The 21,647-nt window shown below is 46.2% G+C and overlaps 1 protein-coding gene across 1 annotated transcript in view; it reads right to left on the bottom strand.

Moving 5' to 3' along the window:
• KTN1 (kinectin 1) overlaps nt 1-21,647 on the bottom strand; it is a 102,926-nt gene that overhangs the window by 33,515 nt on the left and 47,764 nt on the right. The window contains exons 18-35 of the mRNA XM_044272713.1: nt 20,595-20,663; nt 19,050-19,087; nt 17,554-17,638; nt 16,374-16,442; nt 16,249-16,283; nt 15,083-15,173; nt 14,018-14,086; nt 12,754-12,791; nt 10,905-10,995; nt 9,255-9,323; nt 6,915-6,952; nt 5,915-6,005; nt 4,134-4,194; nt 3,126-3,130; nt 2,867-2,907; nt 1,532-1,622; nt 1,366-1,443; nt 775-812 (exon numbers count right to left, since the gene is read on the bottom strand). Coding sequence (XP_044128648.1) covers nt 775-812; nt 1,366-1,443; nt 1,532-1,622; nt 2,867-2,907; nt 3,126-3,130; nt 4,134-4,194; nt 5,915-6,005; nt 6,915-6,952; nt 9,255-9,323; nt 10,905-10,995; nt 12,754-12,791; nt 14,018-14,086; nt 15,083-15,173; nt 16,249-16,283; nt 16,374-16,442; nt 17,554-17,638; nt 19,050-19,087; nt 20,595-20,663 — 1,097 coding nt within the window. The remainder of the gene's footprint in view (nt 1-774; nt 813-1,365; nt 1,444-1,531; nt 1,623-2,866; nt 2,908-3,125; nt 3,131-4,133; nt 4,195-5,914; nt 6,006-6,914; nt 6,953-9,254; nt 9,324-10,904; nt 10,996-12,753; nt 12,792-14,017; nt 14,087-15,082; nt 15,174-16,248; nt 16,284-16,373; nt 16,443-17,553; nt 17,639-19,049; nt 19,088-20,594; nt 20,664-21,647) is intronic.

The raw sequence follows: 21,647 nt of genomic DNA, 5'->3' as shown, positions 1-21,647 counted from the left end.
GTCAGTGCTTGCTGTGTAATACTTCATTTACCCTGCAGTCACCATTATCTCTAGTCAAAGAGGGGTTTTCTTGGAATAAAATAATGACGGCCTGTCCTCAGGATAGGTCATCTGTACCATCAGCTCTCTGAAGGGCCACAGCGCCGTTGACTGGACAGTGGCGGAACTTTGTATTGCAGCTCAATCCCATTCACTTAAAGTTTTTTTTTTTTTTTTTACTCATCACATATCATCTGGCTAGGTCACCAGCATCTGAACGGTGGGGGTCCAACACCCGAGAGCCCTGCCGATCAGCTGTTTGAGAAGGCATTGGTGCTCGTAGTAGTGCTGCTGCCTTCTCCAAGCTTGTTCCAGCCCATGTGATGTCACGTTCATCGGTTACATGGTCTAGGTCAGTGTTTCCCAACCAGTGTGCCTCCAGCTGTTGCAAAACTACAACTCCCAGCATGCCCGCACACAGCCAAAGGCTGTCCAGGAATGCTGGGAGTTGTAGTTTTGCAACAGCTGGAGGCACACTGGTTGGGAAACACTGGTCTAGGTGCAGCTCAGCCCCATTGAAGTGTCTTGGGCTGGGCTGCGATACCAAGCACGGCCACTATACAACGTACGGCACTGTGCTTGGGGAGCTGCTGACAGAAAGCCGCGGAGCTACCAGGAGTGCAGCTGATCGGCGGAGGTCACGGATGTAGGTCCCCCATCGATCAGATACTGATAACGGATATATATAATCTCCTTTTAATAGAACCAAGCTGGATGCAGGACACTTTTACTTACAACGCTATTAATTCTTCATTTTTAGCAACTGAAGAAACCTAAAAGAGAAGAAGAAAAGTCAAAATAAACAAATGCATCCATACTTACCTATTAAGTTTTATCAAAATATAGGATTTTTAACAACCTAAATCTTGTTTTGTATATACAAGTCCTATAAAGATCCAAATGTCTCCATGGTAACAGACTACAATCTAATCCTGTGTAGTCTGATCCTGCAGTCCTACTCCATACTTCTTACCAACATACATTCGGCAGATAAGCAAGAAGTGTGGTGCACACAGATGGTGATATAACAGGATCAGACTACACAGGGTTTATCTGTAGTCTGTTACCATGGAGACATATAGGTCTACATAGGAGGCATAGACAAAACCATAGATTTTTACATCAAGATGAATTATAAAGTTGATTCATTAATTCTTTTAGATGCACTGGAACAAAAACTGGTTGCAAAAGTGGTAAAAGACATTAAATGAATTTGCAGCCTATTTTAGTTATTTCTCCTGATGACACCCCGTGCTCCTCCACAGAGCACAATTGCTGCGGACATATGGCGGAAAACTAAAAGTCGGAACTGTGCACAATCCACACCTGCCGCAGTTGTTGATCATGCTTCTTTTGTAGTTCACAGGCCTGAATTTTCAAAATTTCATTTTCTTTTTTCAGACCCTATGAAGAAAAAAAAACAAAAAAGGTCAGTGTGGTGCCTGGCGTCATGGTTGCCATCTACGCGGCTGCTCAGGGGTTCTGAATTTACCGTTAATTCCTGAGTTGTGATGGTTATACTTGCTTCCCTCTCCGAAAGTGCTGCTTCCATGTTCTTAATTTTTTCATTCTGTTGTTCTACTCTGTATGCAGAGAAAAAATATATAAAATAATTGATTTAATAACGCACCAACAGGGTACTCTTCTTTAACCCTTGATGCCAATGATGTATGCAATATGTACAGACTTTAAAGGGATTCTGTCACCTCCCCTAACCCAAAATCGGATTTTAAAGCAGTCATGCAGCACAGCTTACCTTGAATAGGCTGTGCTCTTCTATCTTGTAATCCGTCCAGTAGTTTATGATTATGCAAATTAGCCCTGAAGGTGCCCAGAGGGGCGTTTTGTTCCCCTTAGTGAGCCCAGTAATGCCCCTCTTACAGTGCCCAGCCCGCCTTCCTTGCGACTGTCTAACCGCCCCCAGCCTTTCATCCCTCTCCTCCCCCTCCCTCACGGCCGAACGAACTCTCGCACAGGCGCAGTACCCACTGAGGGCTGCGCCAGCGCGATCTGCAGGAGACTGAGGGCAGGAGCTTCATCCTCGTCACTGGGCATGCGCCGAGCCCAGTGACGTCCGATGCTCGCTCTTCCCTGCTCCTGCCCTCAGTCTCCTGCAGATCGCACTGGCGCAGCCCTCAGTGGGTACTGCGCCTGTGCGAGAGTTCGTTCGGCCGTGAGGGAGGGGGGAGGAGAGGGAGGAGAGGCTGTGGGAGGCTGGGGGCGGTTAGACAGTCGCAAGGAAGGCGGGCTGGGCACTGTAAGAGGGGCGTTACTGGGCTCACTAAGGGGAACAAAACGCCCCTCTGGGCACCTTCAGGGCTAATTTGCATAATCATAAAAGTCGTTTTTCACATAAACTACTGGACGGATTACAAGATAGAAGAGCACAGCCTATTCAAGGTAAGCTGTGCTGCATGACTGCTTTAAAATCCGATTTTGGGTTAGGGGAGGTGACAGAATCCCTTTAATAAAGTTCTGCAACTAGGACAGGGTTACAGCTGCAATATTTGGGGCACAGCACTCATTTGAAGCCCGGCACTGAAAGCAGAAGCGAGGAGTGTCTATAATGGGGCATTCACAAGACCGCGCAGTGTTCTGCGGATGCCACCCGTGTGCGTTCCGCAATTTGCAGAATGGAAGGCCCATTATAGAAACGCACATCTCCAACTTAAGCTGGATTTATATCAAGGTGGTGACAGAATCCCTTTAAAGGGGTGAGATAATCAGTCGTTAGCTGGTGTCATCATGAATGAACATGCCAACTATTTAAAAAAATATATAAATAAAAAAAATAAAAAGAAGCTTAAAGAAATACAGGTAGACTTACATTCTCTGAAGATCTTGCACTCCTGCTGACGATGAGTCTTGCTATGAAACAAATAAAGCAAATATAATTCTACTACTTTTGAACGATTTTCCAGAGGAACGTCTTGAGTGTTCACGTGGCGTATAATATGCTGTGAATTTTCTGTCACGGATTCGTGTGCGGAAAATCTGCAGCGCATTACAGGAGCAGCTAAATGAATGAGATTTTACTAAAATCTCCTCCAGACACTGTGAAAAAAAATGCCCACACATAAATTGACCTGCGCTGCAGATTTTAAATCTACATCATGTCAATTTATGTTGCAGATTTCCACCACGTATTGGCAAGTCAAAGGCTAAAGGGGGTCATTTATTAAGACCGGCGTTTTAGGAGCCGCTCTTAATAAGGCCACTTTCACACTCGCGTTTGGTGCGGATCCGTCATGTATCTGCACAGACTGATCCGTTCAGATAATACAACCGTCTGCATCCAATCAGAACGGATCCGTTTGTATTATCTTTAACATAGCCAAGACGGATCCGTCTTGAACACCATTGAAAGTCAATAGAGGACGGATCCGTTTTCTATTGTGCCAGATTGTGTCAGTGAAAATGGATCAGTCCCCATTGACTTACATGAGTGTCAGGACGGATACGTTTGGCTCAGTTTCGTCAGATGGACAAAGCGGAATGGAGGCAAACTGATGCATTCTGAGCGGATCCTTTTCCATTCAGAAAGCATTAGAATGCAAACTGATCCGTTTTGGCACCGCTTATGAGAGTCCTGAACAGATCTCACAAACGGAAAGCCAAAACGCGCGTGTGAAAGTAGACTAACCCCTATAGCTGGAGGTGGACCGCCGAAGTTATGAAGAGGCGCCGGCCAGCTTCCTTGCTGGTTTACATTTAGACAATTTTCTACGCCTAAAACAGGTGTAGAAAATGATGAATGGCGCCCACTTTTTAAGACCTGGCATAAGCGGGGAAAAGTCACAGGTTACAGCGCATATAAACTTTGCACCACAAAATACATCTAATATAGGCGTATTTCTGGATAGCAAATGACCCCCGAAAATCTGCAGTAAACCAGCAGAACCTGACAGCACTGCTGCTTCAAGCTTTGGGTATGAAAATTCAAACGTTGATCGTTCTTCTGACATGTAAGTTGTCAAAAACCAGTTTCACAGCTTTTCTATGAACACTGAAGGCCCACATTTTCTATATTCCTTCCAGGTGGTCTCCTTTAAAGAAGCAGGTGCTAATATACACGTGCAATGTGCAGTACCTGCAGTAATTTTGCTTGGCTTCTTCAATATGGATTTTCAGCTGTTGACTTTCTTTTCGTAGATCCTTCAAAAACAAAAAGCATACTCACAGTTACTTCACATGTTTCCTCATGGGCGGGGTGTGGATAAGACATTCATTTTATTGGTTTGTGCTACCCGACGTTTACAATAATACTGAAAAGTGTTGTCCCGCGACAATATTAAATTTCTCTGTTAGATTCTGCAAAACAATTTAGCAATGGGAATACATTTTTGAGGTGGTGGCCCATCTTACACATTGGTGGTATATCCTAGTGATAGGCCACCAGTGTCAGGTAGGTATGGGTCCCATCTCTGGAACCCGCATCTATCTCTAAAAGGGGGGGCCCCAAAGCAAAAGGACAGCACACCTCTCTCTCCATTCACGTCTACGGGAGTTTTGAAAAGAGCCAAGCGAGCATGCTCGGCTATATCCGGAACTCCCATAGAAATGAATGGAATGCGAATGGAAAGCGCGCAGCACGAGGGAGGCCACCCCTCCATGGAAGTGATCAGAGGGTGGCCACTCTTGTGCCGTGCATCCTAGTTTATTTTGCAGCAATGTTCTAGAGATGGACCCTTTGGAAACCGCAGCTATCAGACATTGGTGGCATATCGTAGCGATACGTCACCAATGTGAGAGTTGAGCAATTTTTTTTAAAGGGTTGGCCTGTGTTTAGATATAGCCGTTACATACTTGTTACGGCACCTCCTGCAATTCTCCTGATTCCTTAAGTCCAGCTCTGGTGAGAACTGGCAACAATTCTTATTGCTGGCCTGCATAATCTTAGGAGACCCCCCCCCCCCATAGAATGTATACAAGAGGGTCTGGCCAGTGGGACTGAGCTACTGAGCACGTGTGACCGCCATCACAGTGGTCACTGTTTAGCAGCAGGTTTTCTACATGATCCTAAACCAAAGTGTCTTGCAGAAATCCTGCTGAGAACTCAGGGAGTAATCTCCCGTTGATCTGTTCCATCTATGGAGACCGAGTTTTAGCAGACCTCACTGAGGCCAGCATAAATTAGATCTCAGCGGTGTGTCACTCATGAGCTAAAAGTAAGTGGTTGCTGAGAAACAATAGCATAATCATTGCAGCCCAGGCCTGGAAAAGAGTCAAATCTACCTGAGAAGAGAGTCTTGGTTATTCCTAATCTCCTGCTCTCTCGCCCATCTGCTGATGATTGGCAGTTCTCTCCTAGAGAGAAAGAGGAGAAAACTCGGTAGAAGACTGTCAGCCATCAGCAGGTGGGCAGGAGAGCATGAATAACCTGGACTCTTCTCAGGTGGCCGGGACTCTTTTCCAGGCCCAGTCTGCAATGATTGTGATGTTGTTTCTCGGCCACCACTTACTTTTAACTTTTAAATAACAGACCGCTGAAATCAACTCACCTGTCTCTACTTTATTCTGCCATTAGTATGGGCAGCATAAAGTTAATGACAGTTTCCCTTTAACAGCCTTGACCATGTCGGATTGGTGGGGGGCCGACCCTCAGGGCCCATGTCATTCATCAGGACAAAGGCGTTGTGACCTCCTCACTGTCTATCCAGGCACCGCGACACCACTGCATGTGCCAGTGCGCCCGGTGATACAGCTAATATGCTAAGCACTCTATTGTTCCCTGCAAGCAGCCATTTCTGACCATGAATAGGCCGCTGTTCTGTTGTACAATAGGAAGACTCTTCGGACATCCAGGAAATATTTGACACAGCGATGACTTGTTATCGTACGGATTGCAATGATCAAAATGAGATGAGAACGTTACCTCAATCTGCCTCTCCTTCTCTAGGACCACCTGCTGGCGTTCATTGAACCGTTCCTCCATCACCTTGAAGCTCTCCTCCTTGCCCTTCAATCTATGAGAAAAAACAAAAATGACTTCAGACAATACAATAAAAAAAAAAAAAAAAAACACTAAGACTTCACCATCCGCTGCCAGAATTGCTGCATACTCTGGAATAATGGGAGTGGGGGGGTCTACAGATATCATGACCTCATTTACAATCAGTCGATAGAATGGCAGTATATTATCTAAGGCCACCGACAGAATGACAATCCACAGACAGAACTGAAGCATTGCTAGACAAAGACTATTTGTCCTTTCACACATTCAAATGATGAGTGAATATTGTAATGCTCACCCGATGGAAGACATTGATATCTATGACTACCTACCACTGTGGACTAATGGCTTCTACCTCTGTTTTTTTTTTTTTTCCCTCTGGATCAACTTGCAGGGTGAGAGGCCGAACTGGATGGACAAATGTCTTTTTTCGGCCTTATGTACTATGTTACTATGTAATTGACACTAAAAGGGGGTCATCTGAGGCTATAAAAAGCTCCCCCATACGCCCGGGCCCCTCACAATGAATATACTTACCTGGCTCCCTGCACCGCTGCTCCCGATTCTCCCCATGTGCGGATGAAAAAAAATCTGGTGTCGGGGAAGGGGGGGGGGGGGGGAATAACAGCCAATGGCAAGCGGGGACGGGGACAAGCCTCCCAAGCCTCACCCGCGATGCTATGGAGGCTCGTCTCAGTCTGCCATTGGCTGCTCTCCCCCGACACCGGATGTTTTCATTTGCGCATGGGGAGAAGCAGCAGCGGCGGTGCGGGTAGCCAGGTAACTATAATCATCGTGAAGGGCCCGGGCGTATGGGGGAGCTTTTTATAGTCTCGGATAACTGCTAGTTGTATGAAGTTATGCCATCCTGTGATTATTCAGGTCATTTACAGAAGCGAAATAAGCAGCGAGTGATACATACTGGTTTTGAAGTTCCTGAACTTGTGTAGTAGTAGAGACCTAAAGAGAAAATGAAAGCATAAGGAATGCCAGTAAGTGTAAAACCCAAATCGTAATGTCAGAAGAATTTGTGCGCAAATTAAATGAAATGCAATCAGTGCAAATTATACATTAAAAGCAGGTAATAAATATAAAAAAAAGTGAAGTATCTGTACTGAAGGCGAAGTCATGCCCGGCTTTCCTGCATTACTACTGCAATTAAAGGAGTTTTCCAAAGACTTAAAGCGATTGTCTCACTTCAGTCATGTGGGTTATCCTTGCTTTTAGTATTGATGACCCGTCCTCAGGATAGGTCATCAATATTAGATTGGTGGGGGTCCGACACCCAGAATCCCCACCAATCAGCTGTATGAAGGGAAGTTGCGCGCACTTCCTACGTGCAGTCTTCCTTCTTTCTTCCTGCTCGCCATAGAAAGAGAGACTGAAGACGGCAAGCATGCAGGGCGCATGCCTTCTCTTCATGCACCCGATTGCTGGGGGTCCCCTGTCGATTCGATATTGATAATCTATCCTGAGGATAGGTCATCAATATTAGATTGGTGGGGGTCCGACACCCAGAATCCCCACCAATCAGCTGTATGAAGGGAAGGTGCGCACACTGCCTACGTGCAGTCTTCCTTCTTTCTTCCTGCTCGCCATAGAAAGAGAGACTGAAGACGGCAAGTGTGCAGGGCGCATGCCTTCTCTTCATGCACCTGATTGCTGGGGGTCCCCTGTCGATTCGATATTGATGATCTATCCTGAGGATAGGTCATCAATATTAAAAGGCTGGCAAACCCCTTTAATACAAGGCACTTACTAATGTATTGCGATTATCCATATTGCCTCGTTTGCTGGCTGGATTCATTTTTCCATCTCATTATACACTGCTCGTATCCAGGGGTTACGACCATCCTGCAATCCAGCACCGGCGGATGCGTTTGTACACTATTCGAAAAGGCGCCACTCTCTGTCGTCCAGGATAGGTCTGCTGCGCATGAGTACCTATAAGCAATCCCACAGTCCAAGCCACCAGAGACCTGTGCCTTGTTCAATATTGTGCAAGCACGTCCACCGCTGCTGGATTGTAGGGTGGTCGTAACCCCTGAATGCCAGCAGTGTATAATGAGATGGAAAAATGAATCCAGCCAGCAAAGGAGGCAATATGGAAGATCACCATACATTAGTAAGTGTCTTGTATTAACTTTCTCTACATGATGAAGGCCATTTGCTGAAGTGAGACCATTTAAAAACAAAACAAAAAAAAACAGCCGGGCAATGTTAAAATAAAAAAGAAGCCATATATGCTCTCACCGATACCCCCACCACTACCTTTCCAAAGATGCTCCTGTCCCTGCTGCTCTGCACTTCCTATCCTGGCTCAAAGGCAAATGTGTGCTCAGCCAATAACTGGTCTTAGCAGTGTCCCGGTGATTGGCTTAATAGGCTTTTCGTGACATTTTAAGCGTCGAGCCAGGAGAGCAGCAGGGACGGGAGATCGGCGGGGAGGTGTATTGTATTGCCAAGTGCTGGAGCTGTGCAATACACATGAGTCCTCATTCATTAGGTCCTGCTTTCCCCACCGCCCTGCTCAAATAGGAAAAGTGAGGACTCACTGTCACGTACTGTGTACGGAGAATTGAAGTAGGGGACCTGGCGTTTTGCTAAGAGTATTAGTCAGCAGTTTCTGCAGCCCTCCAACAGGACAGCACAAAACTAGTGACAGATTACCTTTGATGGGGTTGTCCGGAAAGAAATAACTTTTCATTGATGCTTGAAGCCTGTCTTCGCTTTAGAAAGAATCATACCCGTGTGCTCCCCCCGCTGCTCCTGTCCTGTGCGCTGGCTCCCACGTGTCCATCTTCTGGTCCGCGGCTTGTTCGCTTCACCTGCAGCCAACCACTGGCCTCAGCAGAGATTTCATCACTGAAGCCATTCATTGGCTGCAGCAGGAACAGGTGACCATGCCCATGTCGGGGAGAAAGTAAACAAGTGGCAGACCCGAAGATGGACACCCGGGAGCCAGCACACAGGACCAGAGCGGCAGGGAGAGGCAAGTATGATTCTTTCCTTAGCAGAGCATCAGTGAAAAGCTACTTATTACCGGACAACCCCTTTAAGGCTGCTGAAAACAGTAGGGAAGGATGAGAAAATGGGGGCTGCACTGCACACAGAATACAATGGGGATCACACACCACCCCAATTTTACGCTGCTCAATTACAACTTCCAATACATTAAAAAAATAATAATAATAAAAAAATCTCCATTTTTTGCCCTCGACATTTTTAGATATGGCACAGGATCGGTCATTTTGGGCGTTACCTGTTCAGCCTTCTCAAGCCGGCTACTTGCCAACGCTTCCTTCAGGGCTTCTATTTCTTTAGTCAATTCCTTTACAACAATGAAAACAAGACGCATGGGAGACAAGACCACAGCACAATGGGATGTAGAGCGGACGCGCCCTTAGCCCAGTCACAGCTCTAAACCTTTTCATTTTTATTCGACTTATTCATAATCATTACATCGTGTAAAAACGAATACTGCAAATGGGCTAAGGTGCAGCGTGTGATGAGACAGGGTGCATGGACTACAATGTAACATACAACTGCAGACCTGGCATTTACTGTTGATGACCTATCCTCAGCATAGATCAATATCTAATCGGCAGGGGTCCAACACAGCGACAATCATCTATTTTGCAGACACTACACAGCTCCATCCATTGTAGAGCAGACAGAGCTGGAGCAGCGAGGCTCCCAATGATGTGAAAGGGTGCAGCAGTGCAGTAACCTAGCTCAGTCCACTGCACCATCAGAGCTACCCCGAAACCGCTAGTCTGCAGAGGTGCAGGATGTTAGACCCCCACTGATCAAATACCGATAACTTACCCTGAGGATAGGTCTTCCAAATAAATATCCTGTACAACCCCTTTAAGACAATAATATTAATACATTTTAGTAAACTAATCCATATCTTGAGCATTAACAAGTTCATTTAGAATTCGGCTTTAACGCTTTTCTCACTTTAGATATGACGCTTTCATCCAGCCCCTACAGTGTCTTCTGCCCTAGGCTTGTGGCGATCCGCCGCTACCATGATGCCGGCAGTAGTCATGGACTTTCAGAATACCAATATCTTTCAGTGGCAATATGGGGGGGTGAGGGATTGGAATTCTAAGATTACACCAGTTACCTGTAAGGCTGGGCTCCCATCCAAACAGTGGGAAACGGATGCCATAAACCAGGGATGGACAACCTGCGGCTCTCCAGCTAGTGTAAAACTACAACTCCCACCATGCCCTCCTGTGGGCTGATAGCTGTCTCAGGTTGGCCATCCCTGCCATAAACGATCCCCTTGTTTCCATCAGATGTTTTTTTGGCATCTAGAGCATCGGTCTTAACGCCGGATATCTCTCTGCACAAGACAGAAAATGCAACATGCGCCATTTTGCACCCATCTTCCTCCATCTGAGAGCCAGGAATGGAAGCACTGGTAGTGAAAATATAGACATGAGGGACAATCCCAGCTCTCTACAAAAGCAAGCCATCTGCTGATGTCACCAGCATTTGTAAGGTGCTGCAGCCCACATGTACTGGGGCCATTGCTTAGCCAAAATGTTTTTATTGGGGTAAAAAAAATAATAATAATAATGCTCCCTTATGAATAATTAAAGGAGCTGCCTTATAAAGGCAATTGGTTTCCATTTGCACTATTACAGCGTGGACCTCACAGAGAAGTGGTCCTGCACTTAGGATCCTTGTCTATGAGCCATCTCATGTTGCAGTGGACATGACCCGTCCATGCACAAGGAAGGTATGGCCTTGATTTGAATGGCCTTTGTGCAATACATTTTCATACACTACAGAAATTATATAATTGCTGGTGCTGAAGAGTAGGTGGGCAGCGGGATGAATGCTCCTTTCTGAAGAGCAGGGAAGTGGAGACAACATATAGGTGATGACTGGGGAATACCTGTACAGTCCTCCCCTCCTTGTCCGCCTTTAGCTGCTCGGCCTGTAGGAGATCTTCTACAGACTTTATCCGGCCGTCCTTTTCATGGATCCTAAAAGGACAATGAATCGGAAAGTTATACAATAGGAAAATACACTTTTAAGGGGTTTTCCCGAGTGTTTTATATTGATGACCCATTCAAAGGATAGGCCATCAGTATGTGATCGGTGGAGGTCCAACTCCCGACACTCCCGCCAATGAGCTGTTTGAAGAGACCACGGCACTCGGGTGAGGGCTGCAGCCTGCTTGCGGGTCACCAAGCACAGCGCCATCCATTGGATAGAGGAATGCGATGGGTATCAAAGCTCAGCCCCACAGAGTTGAGTTTAGACTCTGTTTCCAATGAAGGTTACATCACTGGCTTAGGAAGAGGACTAAGCTGTCAATGGAGCAAAGCCACCAAATGCTGATGACTTACTGCCTATGGTATAGGGGTGGTCTCGCTTCAAACTACACCTTTAATTTGGGGAGACTGCTGCCGTCATGATCAGTGTGGGGGGGAAACTCCACACTATACACGGGGGGGGGGGGAACAGTAACTGGGCACGGAAACTAGGGAAGGAACAGGTCACCTCCTAAACAACCCTAATCCGGGCCCTAACCACCTAGCAATATGAATAGACCTTGAAGGTAGGAATATTCATATGCAGTATACCTAGGCCCCGATTTTCCTATAATGCCCTGGAATAAGGTTAGGACCACAGACAACCCATTCCTCCCCAGATGGACGAATGGAAGTCTCTGTCTCAGGCCCAGATACAAACAGGGAATATAACAAACACAGTACAATAGGAAAAGACAAGACTTAGCTTAAAGTAGAAAACTGGCAACTCCAGGAGCACCACAGGGTATAACCGACCAGCTAGTAAGACAGGAAGAAAATCTATAAACCGCACCTCCAAGAGTGAGAAGCGGCTACTTATGGGCAAGGTAAATTACCAACAAGCAACACTTTCCTGAAGCAAGGGGTGTGGCATTTTCCAAAACACAGACACAATAAGATCTGCAAGGAAGTAGTCAATTTAACCCACGTGTTGTCAGTCTCTCTGATCTCCTGGTACCTGCCACAGGAACGTCCGTGACAGCTGCCATGAGGTGCAGTCAATCGAACAGTGAAGGGGAAATATTCTATCACATGGCGCCAATTTAAATGGCTCAAGTCAAGACAGAAGGATGAGGGAAGACACCATGGCTTCCCTTGGCAAAGTCAGCCATTTGGTGGGGGTGCCAAATGTGGGAACCTGGCCTATCAGCTGATTTTTCAAAGGGGTTAAACTTGGATGATACGACTCTCTTAATTAATTAATTCTTCACCTTTAACAACCAGAAAACTTGGACTTCATCTGAGTAGCTCGATTACTTTGTTTTCCTCCTGAAACCGGACAACCCTCGGGTTCCGTCCGCAATAGATGACTGGTAAGTACTTACATGACAGATCGCCCGTCGCTGCTCTGATTCTCCCGGCTGGGCTCTATTTACCTGGATGCATAGGTGACGTCACGTGACCAATTTAGCCAACCACTGGCCTCAGTGGAGAACCCGACGTGGCCAGTGATTGGTTGCCAGTCATGTGTTGTCGGCTTGATATCACTACTACAGCTGGGTAAATAGAGAACAGGAAAAACCAAAGCGTTGGCACGGGATCTGTCTTACCAGTTCCTTATTGCAGGTGGATCCCAAGGGTTGTCCAGTTTCCTCCTGAAACCAGACAACCCCTTTAAGTTGCATTTATGATTAATCTTCGTGGGACATAACCTCAAACTACTTTTTCTTTCCAACATTTACAAGATATAAATTAACATCAACTTACACATTTTTCAGATCTTCAACCACAGATGTGAGGGCTACCTGAAATAAGACAAGATGACCCATTATCCCAATGTTTAGTGACAAAGGGTTCAAACTTTCCAAAACAGCAATAAGTCATATGGCAGTGGTTCTTAGCAGCTGCCTGCATTAATGTTTAAAGGGGGGAAAGATGCTGATGGTTTACACATAAGATCCCCCTTAAAGTGCATCTGTCAGCAGTTTTGTACCTATGACACTGGCTGACCTGTTACATGTGCGCTCGGCAGCTGAAGGCATCTGTGTTGGTCCCATGTTCATGTGTGCCCGCATTGCTGAGAAAAATTAAGTTTTAATATGTGCAAATGAGCCTCTAGGAGCAACGGGGGCGTTACCATTACACCTAGAGGCTCTGCTCTCACTGCCAATGCCACCCCCTTTTCACTTTGATTGACAGGACCAGGCAAGACAACATCTATACTTCCTGGGCCTGTCAAACAGAAATCTACGGCAGCTCTGTCTTCATTTGCACCAGAAAACTGGGGAAAAGGGAGATTAAACACTTTGTGGCCATGCCTCCTATTAGAAGAAACACGCTTTGCAACTTTTTCTTTTGCCACTTTCCTGATGCATGGGGGATGATAACACTTTGCCTAAAATTTCCTTCAGCGCCTGGGAAATTAAGGATTACGCAGTGCCCCATACAAATCAATGAGTTGTCTGAGTAATAAAGGACAGAGCAAGTCCTTCGGACCGAGGTATGTTTTTTTTTTTTTTTTTTTTTTATTTATTATTTTTTAAGAGCCACAGTCTATTCTGGTCAGGAGATGAGAACCCAGAACAGATGGCCCCCACCTCTATTAACTCGTTATTAGGGTATATGAAAATATTAAAGGGATCCATATGGATATACCTTTAAATATGCTCACTATTTTGGACTTCAAAACCTCAATACAATGAAACCTCTCCAATCGACCGCCAATTTAACCAAGACACGATTTTCAGTTACTTCATGTACTGCGCACACACCTCTTAGAAGACCACCATGTACAAGCCACTTTAAGGCCAATTTGGGAAGTCGTTTCAAAGAGGCATCTGTCTAACAAACATCGCCTATCACCAGATGGCCAGTTATGCCAATATCGTCACGTTTGGCGGACCTTAGACTATTGTGTATGGCCACCTTTGAACGGAATTTTTAAGCAAGTTCTAATATACTAGAAGGAGGCACCACCACAACAGACTTCTGTGTGACCATCTGTAGTTGAGGCGTCATCTGCCATTATTACCTGGTCGTTGTGCTGTGCCTCGAGATTCTGCAGATGCCTTCTTAAGGACGCATTTTCATCCCTCAGCGACTTCATAAAAAATAAAAATACATATGTTAGATGAAAAGTTAATCTAGGTCATCAAAACCTTACAGCTTCCACAGATGTCTAATGTGAATTTGGAAAGCAGTTCTTTAAAGGGGCATTCCCATCTCAGACACTGGGGGCATATCACTAGAATATGCCCCCATTGTCTGATGGGTGCAGGTCCCACCGCTGGGACCCGCACCTACAATGAGAACGAAGTTAGGAAATGAACGGAGGGCGCACTGCACATGCGCAGCCACCCTCTATTCATTTCTATGGGGCCGGCTATTGCCGTCTGACCCATAGAAATGAATGGGAGCATGGGCTGCGCATGCGCGGTGCGCTCCCATTCCCTTCTATGGAAGCAGCGCTTAGTGGAGGACGGACCACGGGAAATCCGGTGTTCTCCAGCCACACCGCTCCCCGCTTCGTTCTCGTTGTAGGTGCGGGTCCCTGCAGCGGGGCCAACCGCTGGAACTCCCACCGACGCAGAGAACTTGAGTCCCATTTCTCCGACCGGATGGAGCGGCAGGTCCATTCATTTTCTTTGGGAGTGCAGGAGGGAGCCGAGCGCTGTGCTCCACTATCTCTGAAAGTCCCACAGAGAATGAAAGGAGCAGCTGGGCACGTTTCCGACCTGCCTCTCCAGCAGATCAGGGGAACGGGACCTCCGTTCTCTGGATCGGTGGGGGGTTCCAGAGGATTGTCAAGTATAGCGAAACTCTCTTAATCTGGCAATCACAGGGTTACTGGATATTGTGGATTACTGGACTGCCATAGAAAAACATGCAGAACAGAATAGACAAGCTTTAGAAACACCCTGATAAATGCAGACAGAACGTCTGCTACCATCACATTTGTGTTTTGCTGTTTTTTCATGGGAACTGGATATTTTTTCTTCTCATCGTGAAAGATCTCAGATTATTTTGCAGTTCTGAGCCAGAACCAGAACTTCTGACCTCCCGGATAGTGGATGAAAGGAATGCACTGAACAGTTACCCGCAAATCTTCTTCTTTATTTGCAACCTCTATGAGTCCAGCTTCCAGCAACTCCTCAATGGTTTTGATTTTCTCATCCTTTTCTTGCACGCTTCAAAAATGGAAAATATCAAGGTGTTACCACGTCACGTGAATATTTAAAGGGGAGCAGGCGGCATGCAGACTATATATGTTGTGCTCTTCCTCTGTTATTCCCCCTGAATATTTATCAATGAACTAACAGCAGAGTGAAAACCAATCCCTCCAGTGTGAAAAAACATCACTATTAAAAAATATATACCGTATATAAAAAAAACACTTGTGTGTGCTGCGTTTAATATTTCTCATAGACTTCCATGCAAAAAAATAAATAAAATGGAAGGTAGCATTCAAAAGATTCAAAGGTAACAGGGCATCAAAATTTGTGGACACGGATCTGCAAAATACGGATTGCAGATGGAACACATTCCATGTGCAATTTGCATTTTTGCTGAACCATAGGACATGTTGTATCTTTTATGCAGACACAGGGAAGCAGAGAGCACACGGTGTGCTGTCCGTGGATTTTCCACCCCAATAGAAATGAATGGGTCTGCATCTAATCTGCAAAAATGCAGAATATACGTGGAAAGAAAAATACGGTCGTGTAAATGGGCCCTAAACTACATTTATACTGCCAAGGTAGGAGAATTCAACTACTATCAAACAAAAGGCAGACATATAAGGGGGTCAAATATTTAGGAATCAGCTCCTTTTAGTGGCATATATATTAAAGGGATTATCAGGGATTTTGATGGCATATCTTCAGGATAGGTCATTAATATGAGATCGGTGGGGGTCCCACTTCCTGCAAAGTCGCCGATCGGCTGTTAGAAGAGGCTGCAGGTGCTCAGCGAGTGCCTAGGCCTCTTCCTAGGCCATGTGACGTCACTGTACATCGGTCCTAGGAGAAGCTCGGTCCCATTCAAATCAATGGGGTTGAGCAGCAATACCAAGCACAGCCACTATACTATGTAAGGCGCTGTGCTTGGTGAGCTATGAGGCCGCAACACTCATCGGAGCTTTGGGGAACGCATCGGCCTCTTCTACCCGGGAGTAGGACCCAATGCGATACTGATGCCCTATCCTGTGGATAGTGACGCCAAGCCTAGATATAAATGCATTATAGGACACGGGCAAACACGTACCTCTTCTCAATCTGAACAAGCACTTCTTTAGGTGTCTAAGAAGGTGCAGGAAACAAAAGAAAAAGCAATTAGCAGACACCATACAAAAATGTCAACAGGAACAAAGATCTTGTCTGGTTACTTACCTGGTCTTGGGACTGTTCCTGCAGCTTCCGCACCTGTTCCTGCAATTCATTATTCCGATTTTGTAGAGACTGAAATCACAATGTGATAAAGGGTTACGGCACAGTCCTCTGTATGAAATAACTGCATACATAGCAACTCCCTAAATGTGCAATATCAAACAGACTGCATGGCTAGAAGATCTAAAGCATTAAAGAGCACAGTATATACTTGTCAGCAGGATCAACACTATTAAATCAGGACTGACCCTGCCAATTAAAAGGATACCTGTCTTGCAAAAATTAGATGCAAATGAAGGCTTAGGAGCACTGACAGGTAGAACCTAGCCCCTCGGTGCACTGAAGCCTTCATTTGCATAAATATTTAACATTTTAGTTTTCACAAGACAGGTATCATTTTTATCATGATCCTGCCAACAGGAGCACTTTTATGAAGTTGTCGACCTAAGGCAACCTCTCTCCACATGTCCAATTGCAGCATACGAATGTCATAAAGGGGTTCCCGAGTTCGGGGTTCTCTTTTATAAGCCAGAGCAGAGACGCTAAGAATCAGAGGCTCCTGGTGGCCACCAAGTAATAACACTCTTCCCCTGCAGCAGCCGTATGCGAGGTGATAGCAAAAATTAACCATAATGGCTCAGTGGTTATTATCGTTGCCTTGAAGCGCTGGACAAAATCTGCATGAAGTTTGTATGTTCTCCCCTTGTTTGCGTGGATTTCCTCTGGTTACTCCGGTTTCCTCCCACACTCACCAAAAAACATTAAGAGGTTAATTTGGAAATTGTGACCACTAATGACCCTGTACAACGCTGCGGCATATGTGGATGCAGTATTAGGGCTCATTCACACGACCGTGCAAAACATGGATGTCACTTGTGTCCGTTCCGCAATTTTTAGAACGGGCGGCCCATTATAGAAATGCCTATTCTTGTCCGCAAAACGGACAAGACTAGGACATACGCCATCTTTTTTTTTTGTGGGGCCGAAGAACGGAGCAACGGATGCGGACAGCAAACAATGTGTTGTCCACATCTTTTGCAGCCCCATTGAACTGAACGGGTCCGCGCCCGTTCCGCAAAATTGCTGAACGGATGCGGACCCAAAAAAAACGGTCATGTGCGTGAGGCCTAAATGGATTAAATAAGAAAGCTCTACTATTATACAGCAAGCTATCAGCGCATACCTTCTGCTCCTCGATGGTGCTGGCCACTTTCACAAGCTCAGCCTCAAGTCTCTCCTGCAGATCTTTGATCTGGTCGTCCACAATGCTGGGGGAAGGAGAGAATAAAGTTTACCTACTGTCATCGGGTAAGTATTCCTATGGACCCCGCGTAATATCTGCTCACAGACCGGTTCTCCCCGATTTACTTAAAAGAGGTTGTCGCATTCTAACAACTTAGCCCCTATCCTGTGGATGATCGGCAGGGGTCCAACCGCTGGGGCCCAAGCCGATCACAAGAGCAGAGGCCTGTGTTCCCCTATTTGAATGCAGCAGCAGACATCCACATATGTCCGCCTCTCCATTTAGTTCGATGGGCCTGCCAGAGCAAGCCAAGTCCAATCCCTCAGCTATGTAGAGCAGTCCCATAGAGCTGAATGGAAACGCAGTGTGCATGAATGTCAACGAAAGGAAAATAGGCCTCCTTTCTTATGATCAAGGAGTCAGAACTCTGCCGATCAGACACTTATCCCCTATCCTCACACTATCCTACTTGCTGGACTATGCACATCCCTTCTATATCCTGACATCCTCTGCTGGGAAAGAGTCAGAACACTGGTCGACCAATCCAGGGAAAACTGCACAATTGCTTAAAAATAAAAATAAAAAAATAGAGCAGAGTTCTCAAAGCTGCCACTAGGTGGCACACTCTTCCAAAGGAAAATAATGGTCAATATAAACTACAGTATACAGCTAAACTAATGGAGTCACCATAGTAAATGCTTGCAGGGTTAATCACCGAGGTGCTAAAAATATTCCTCCAGCTGTTCTCTTCAGTCAACCATTACATGGTTATATCGGTTTCTGTTAAAGCTGGATGACAACCAATTCCGGGACATTAGAGCTCAGACATGGCATGTCACTCGGCTTTCCCAGATCAGAACAGTCTGACTTTGCTTAAAGGGGTTGTCAGGATTCAGAGCCTGAACCTAGACATATCCCCATTTTCACCCAGGCAGCCTCCCTGATATGAGCATCTAAATGCTCTCCTTTGCCCTACGCTGAATCGGGGAGGTCTGGTGACGTACCGGGCCCTCCATGGAAAAGCTACGCGGAGGCTTCCGCCTAGCAGTGTCCGGGGACGTCAATGGCACTAATGGGCGGGCTTTAGTGCTGCCCTGGCCTGTAAAAAGGCTAGGGCAGCGCTAAAGCCTGCCCATTAGTGCCGATGACGTCACTGGCAACACTGCTAGGCGGGAGACTCCGCCTAGCAGCGTAAAAAATATAAGCAGACGGCCCGTGCCCTGCGCGATCCAGCGATTTCACCTGGGTGAAAATGGGGCTATGTCCAGGTTCAGCTCAGATATGTTGTTCAGGAGTCCAGGAAAGCTGGGTGACAACCAGTTATGAAGCTGCCCATGCAGTAATACAAACCATCATCCCTCTTCACCGGGTACAACATAATTAGTATGTGGGTTACTATAGGAGTCTGTATAACATATATTTATATATACACATACCTCTTTTCCAATTGTTTCAGAGTTTGAGCAGCAGCGGACTGAAACAGAAAACACACATTGAAGCTTTAATAATATGCTGGCAATGCAAAACATAAAAAACAATACCAAGAGGGATTTTCGGAGGGTAGAATACGGATGTCCTCAGGACAGGTCATCAGTATCTGATCAGTGGTGCAGCCCTACTCGCAGCTCACCAAGCACAGCGCTGTACATTACATAGAGGCTGTGCTTGGTATTGCAACCCAGGCCCATTCACCTGAGTGGGACTGAAATGCATATGGGCCATGTGCCCGGTGAACAGACATCACTGGCCTAGGAAGAAGTCACCGGGGTAGGAATCAGACCCCCACCAATCAGATCACAATGACCTAACTTGAGGTCATGAATATTCTACTCCTGGAAAACCCCTTTAAAAGTCAGTGAAGACAGGAATAAATTTACCCATCATATGTCACCATATAAAGCCATGGAAAAATAAATTAAATTACACAGAAGACATTAACAGGGGAATGATCACTGTACTTTCAGCAAAGGTTGTATAAATCAATGGTACAATGGGAATATAAGAAGCTTTGTAAGGCCAGGTTCCCATATGCAGCACGGCTCAGGTTTCTGCATCGCCAGATCTGGACGTCAACAGCACCTGCAGGATCCCATGGACCATACTAGGATCCAGGGGGTTGCAGCATTCCACCAGACTAAATACAGCTGCACGCAGCTTTTTTCTTACCGGTATTTCTGGCAGAACCTCTGCCGCAGAGATGAACCTGGCCCGATAGGCCTTACCAAAGAAAAATGTCTCTCTCCCTTTCCTAAACGAACATTCTCTGCTGAATCAGTCTTGACAGATAAGATGGACCGTCACTGAAGGATCAGATTACATGCTGCCCATAGAAGTCAATGGGGGTAGGAGGAGGAAGTGCAGAAAGACACAGACACATGCTGCCCATAGACGTCTATGGAAAAAGGAAGGAAGTGCAGAAAGACACAGACACATGCTGCCCATAGAGGTCTATGGAGAAAGGAAAGTAGAGGAAGGAAGTGCAGAGAGACACAGACACATGCTGCCTATAGAAGTCTATGGAAAAAGGAAGGTGGAGGAAGGAAGTGCAGAGAGACACAGACACATGCTGCCTATAGAAGTCTATGGAAAAAGGAAGGTGGAGGAAGGAAGTGCAGAGAGACACAGACACCTGCTGCACATACATGTCTACAGAGAAAGGAAGGGGAAGAAAGAAAGTGAGGAGACTGACACGTATTGCACATAGAAGTCTATGGGGGGCGGGGGGGAGGAAGTTCAAAGAGACACATAATACTGCCCACAGAAGTCTACAGAGAGAGGAGGAGGAGGAATGAGCTGCAGAGGTAGAAGGCGGCATTCTTCTTGATAAGATATTACAACGTTTATTATATTCATCTTTACTATTAATGTATGCAACGTTTGTTGAAGGTACAGTGACCCCTGAAATATACATTAAATGTTTTAAAGACCCAACGTTCAATCAAGTTTAGGGAAGAAAACACAGACGTGTGACGCCTCCTGACCTGTTCACTCTTGTCAGTCTGAATCCTCTGTAGCTCGGCCTTCAGTGATATGTTTTCTCTCTGTAGTGTCTGGAAGAGACAGAGATGTCAAGGTGACAACCAGGTCCATGACCTTGGACACCGCTGTAGTAGAGGGTCGTCTGATCGGGTATCCACGACTGTTTAGTGGAGGACTACAGGAATCCATTGAGCAAAATCAAAGCCTGCATGTCTCTATGCCCGCCACGAGAGGTGCATCACCGCCTAAGGCCCCTTTCAGACGAGCGAGTTCCACGCTCCGGACTCGCAGCACGAGTGTGCGGCAGCTCCCTTTCCTGAACTCCCAGCACCGACGGGGGGGTCTCATAGCATTATACTGATTTATGATGCGATGTAACCCTTACAGTTCTGGAATGTATTATTGGATAACACCGACAGCTTTATGTCAGTGTTATCCAATACATTCCACTGTTATCTCCAAGCATTTAACCCCATATCGACAGAGTTAGGCTAGGGCTACACCGTGACATGTGTAGCGCGACATTTATTGTAATGACAGTCAATGGTGCCGCACTGCGACCTATGACATGCTGCGACTAGGACGCAACAGTCGCAAAAATCCATCCAAGATGGATTTCTGTGCGACCCATCACCGTGTAGCCGTAGCCTTAGAGAGACGTAGTACACGTACAACTCTGATGGCAACGGGATGGGAGATAACTCAAACATGACACCTTTGTGGATTACAGAGGAAGGGATTCAAGACATTTAACCCCTTAAAGGCAGGCTCAAGGTGACCATGACATCTCAGCAGTTTACAGAGGCAGCGGGCCACTTTTTTTTACATCAGAATATGACCACCCTCCTGAACAGGGGTCCCTGCAGACGCCTGAACAAATGGAGAGGTGGTTGGGATTGTAGTAGCAGCCATGCTTGCTGTGCTACGGTGTGGGCAACAACATAGATCAGTGAACCGGGCAATCATGACCACCTCCTGATTTATTCCGGTGGCATCCAGCAGCTCGGGAGGGAGTCAGGGGACCCCCATTCTAAAGACAGAGGTGGGACCAGCAG

Source organism: Bufo gargarizans, chromosome 11, assembly GCF_014858855.1.
Source record: "Bufo gargarizans isolate SCDJY-AF-19 chromosome 11, ASM1485885v1, whole genome shotgun sequence".
NCBI lineage: Eukaryota > Metazoa > Chordata > Amphibia > Anura > Bufonidae > Bufo > Bufo gargarizans.
The sequence above is the reverse complement of the archived record's forward strand: the minus strand, read 5'-3'. Positions and strand labels throughout refer to the sequence as shown.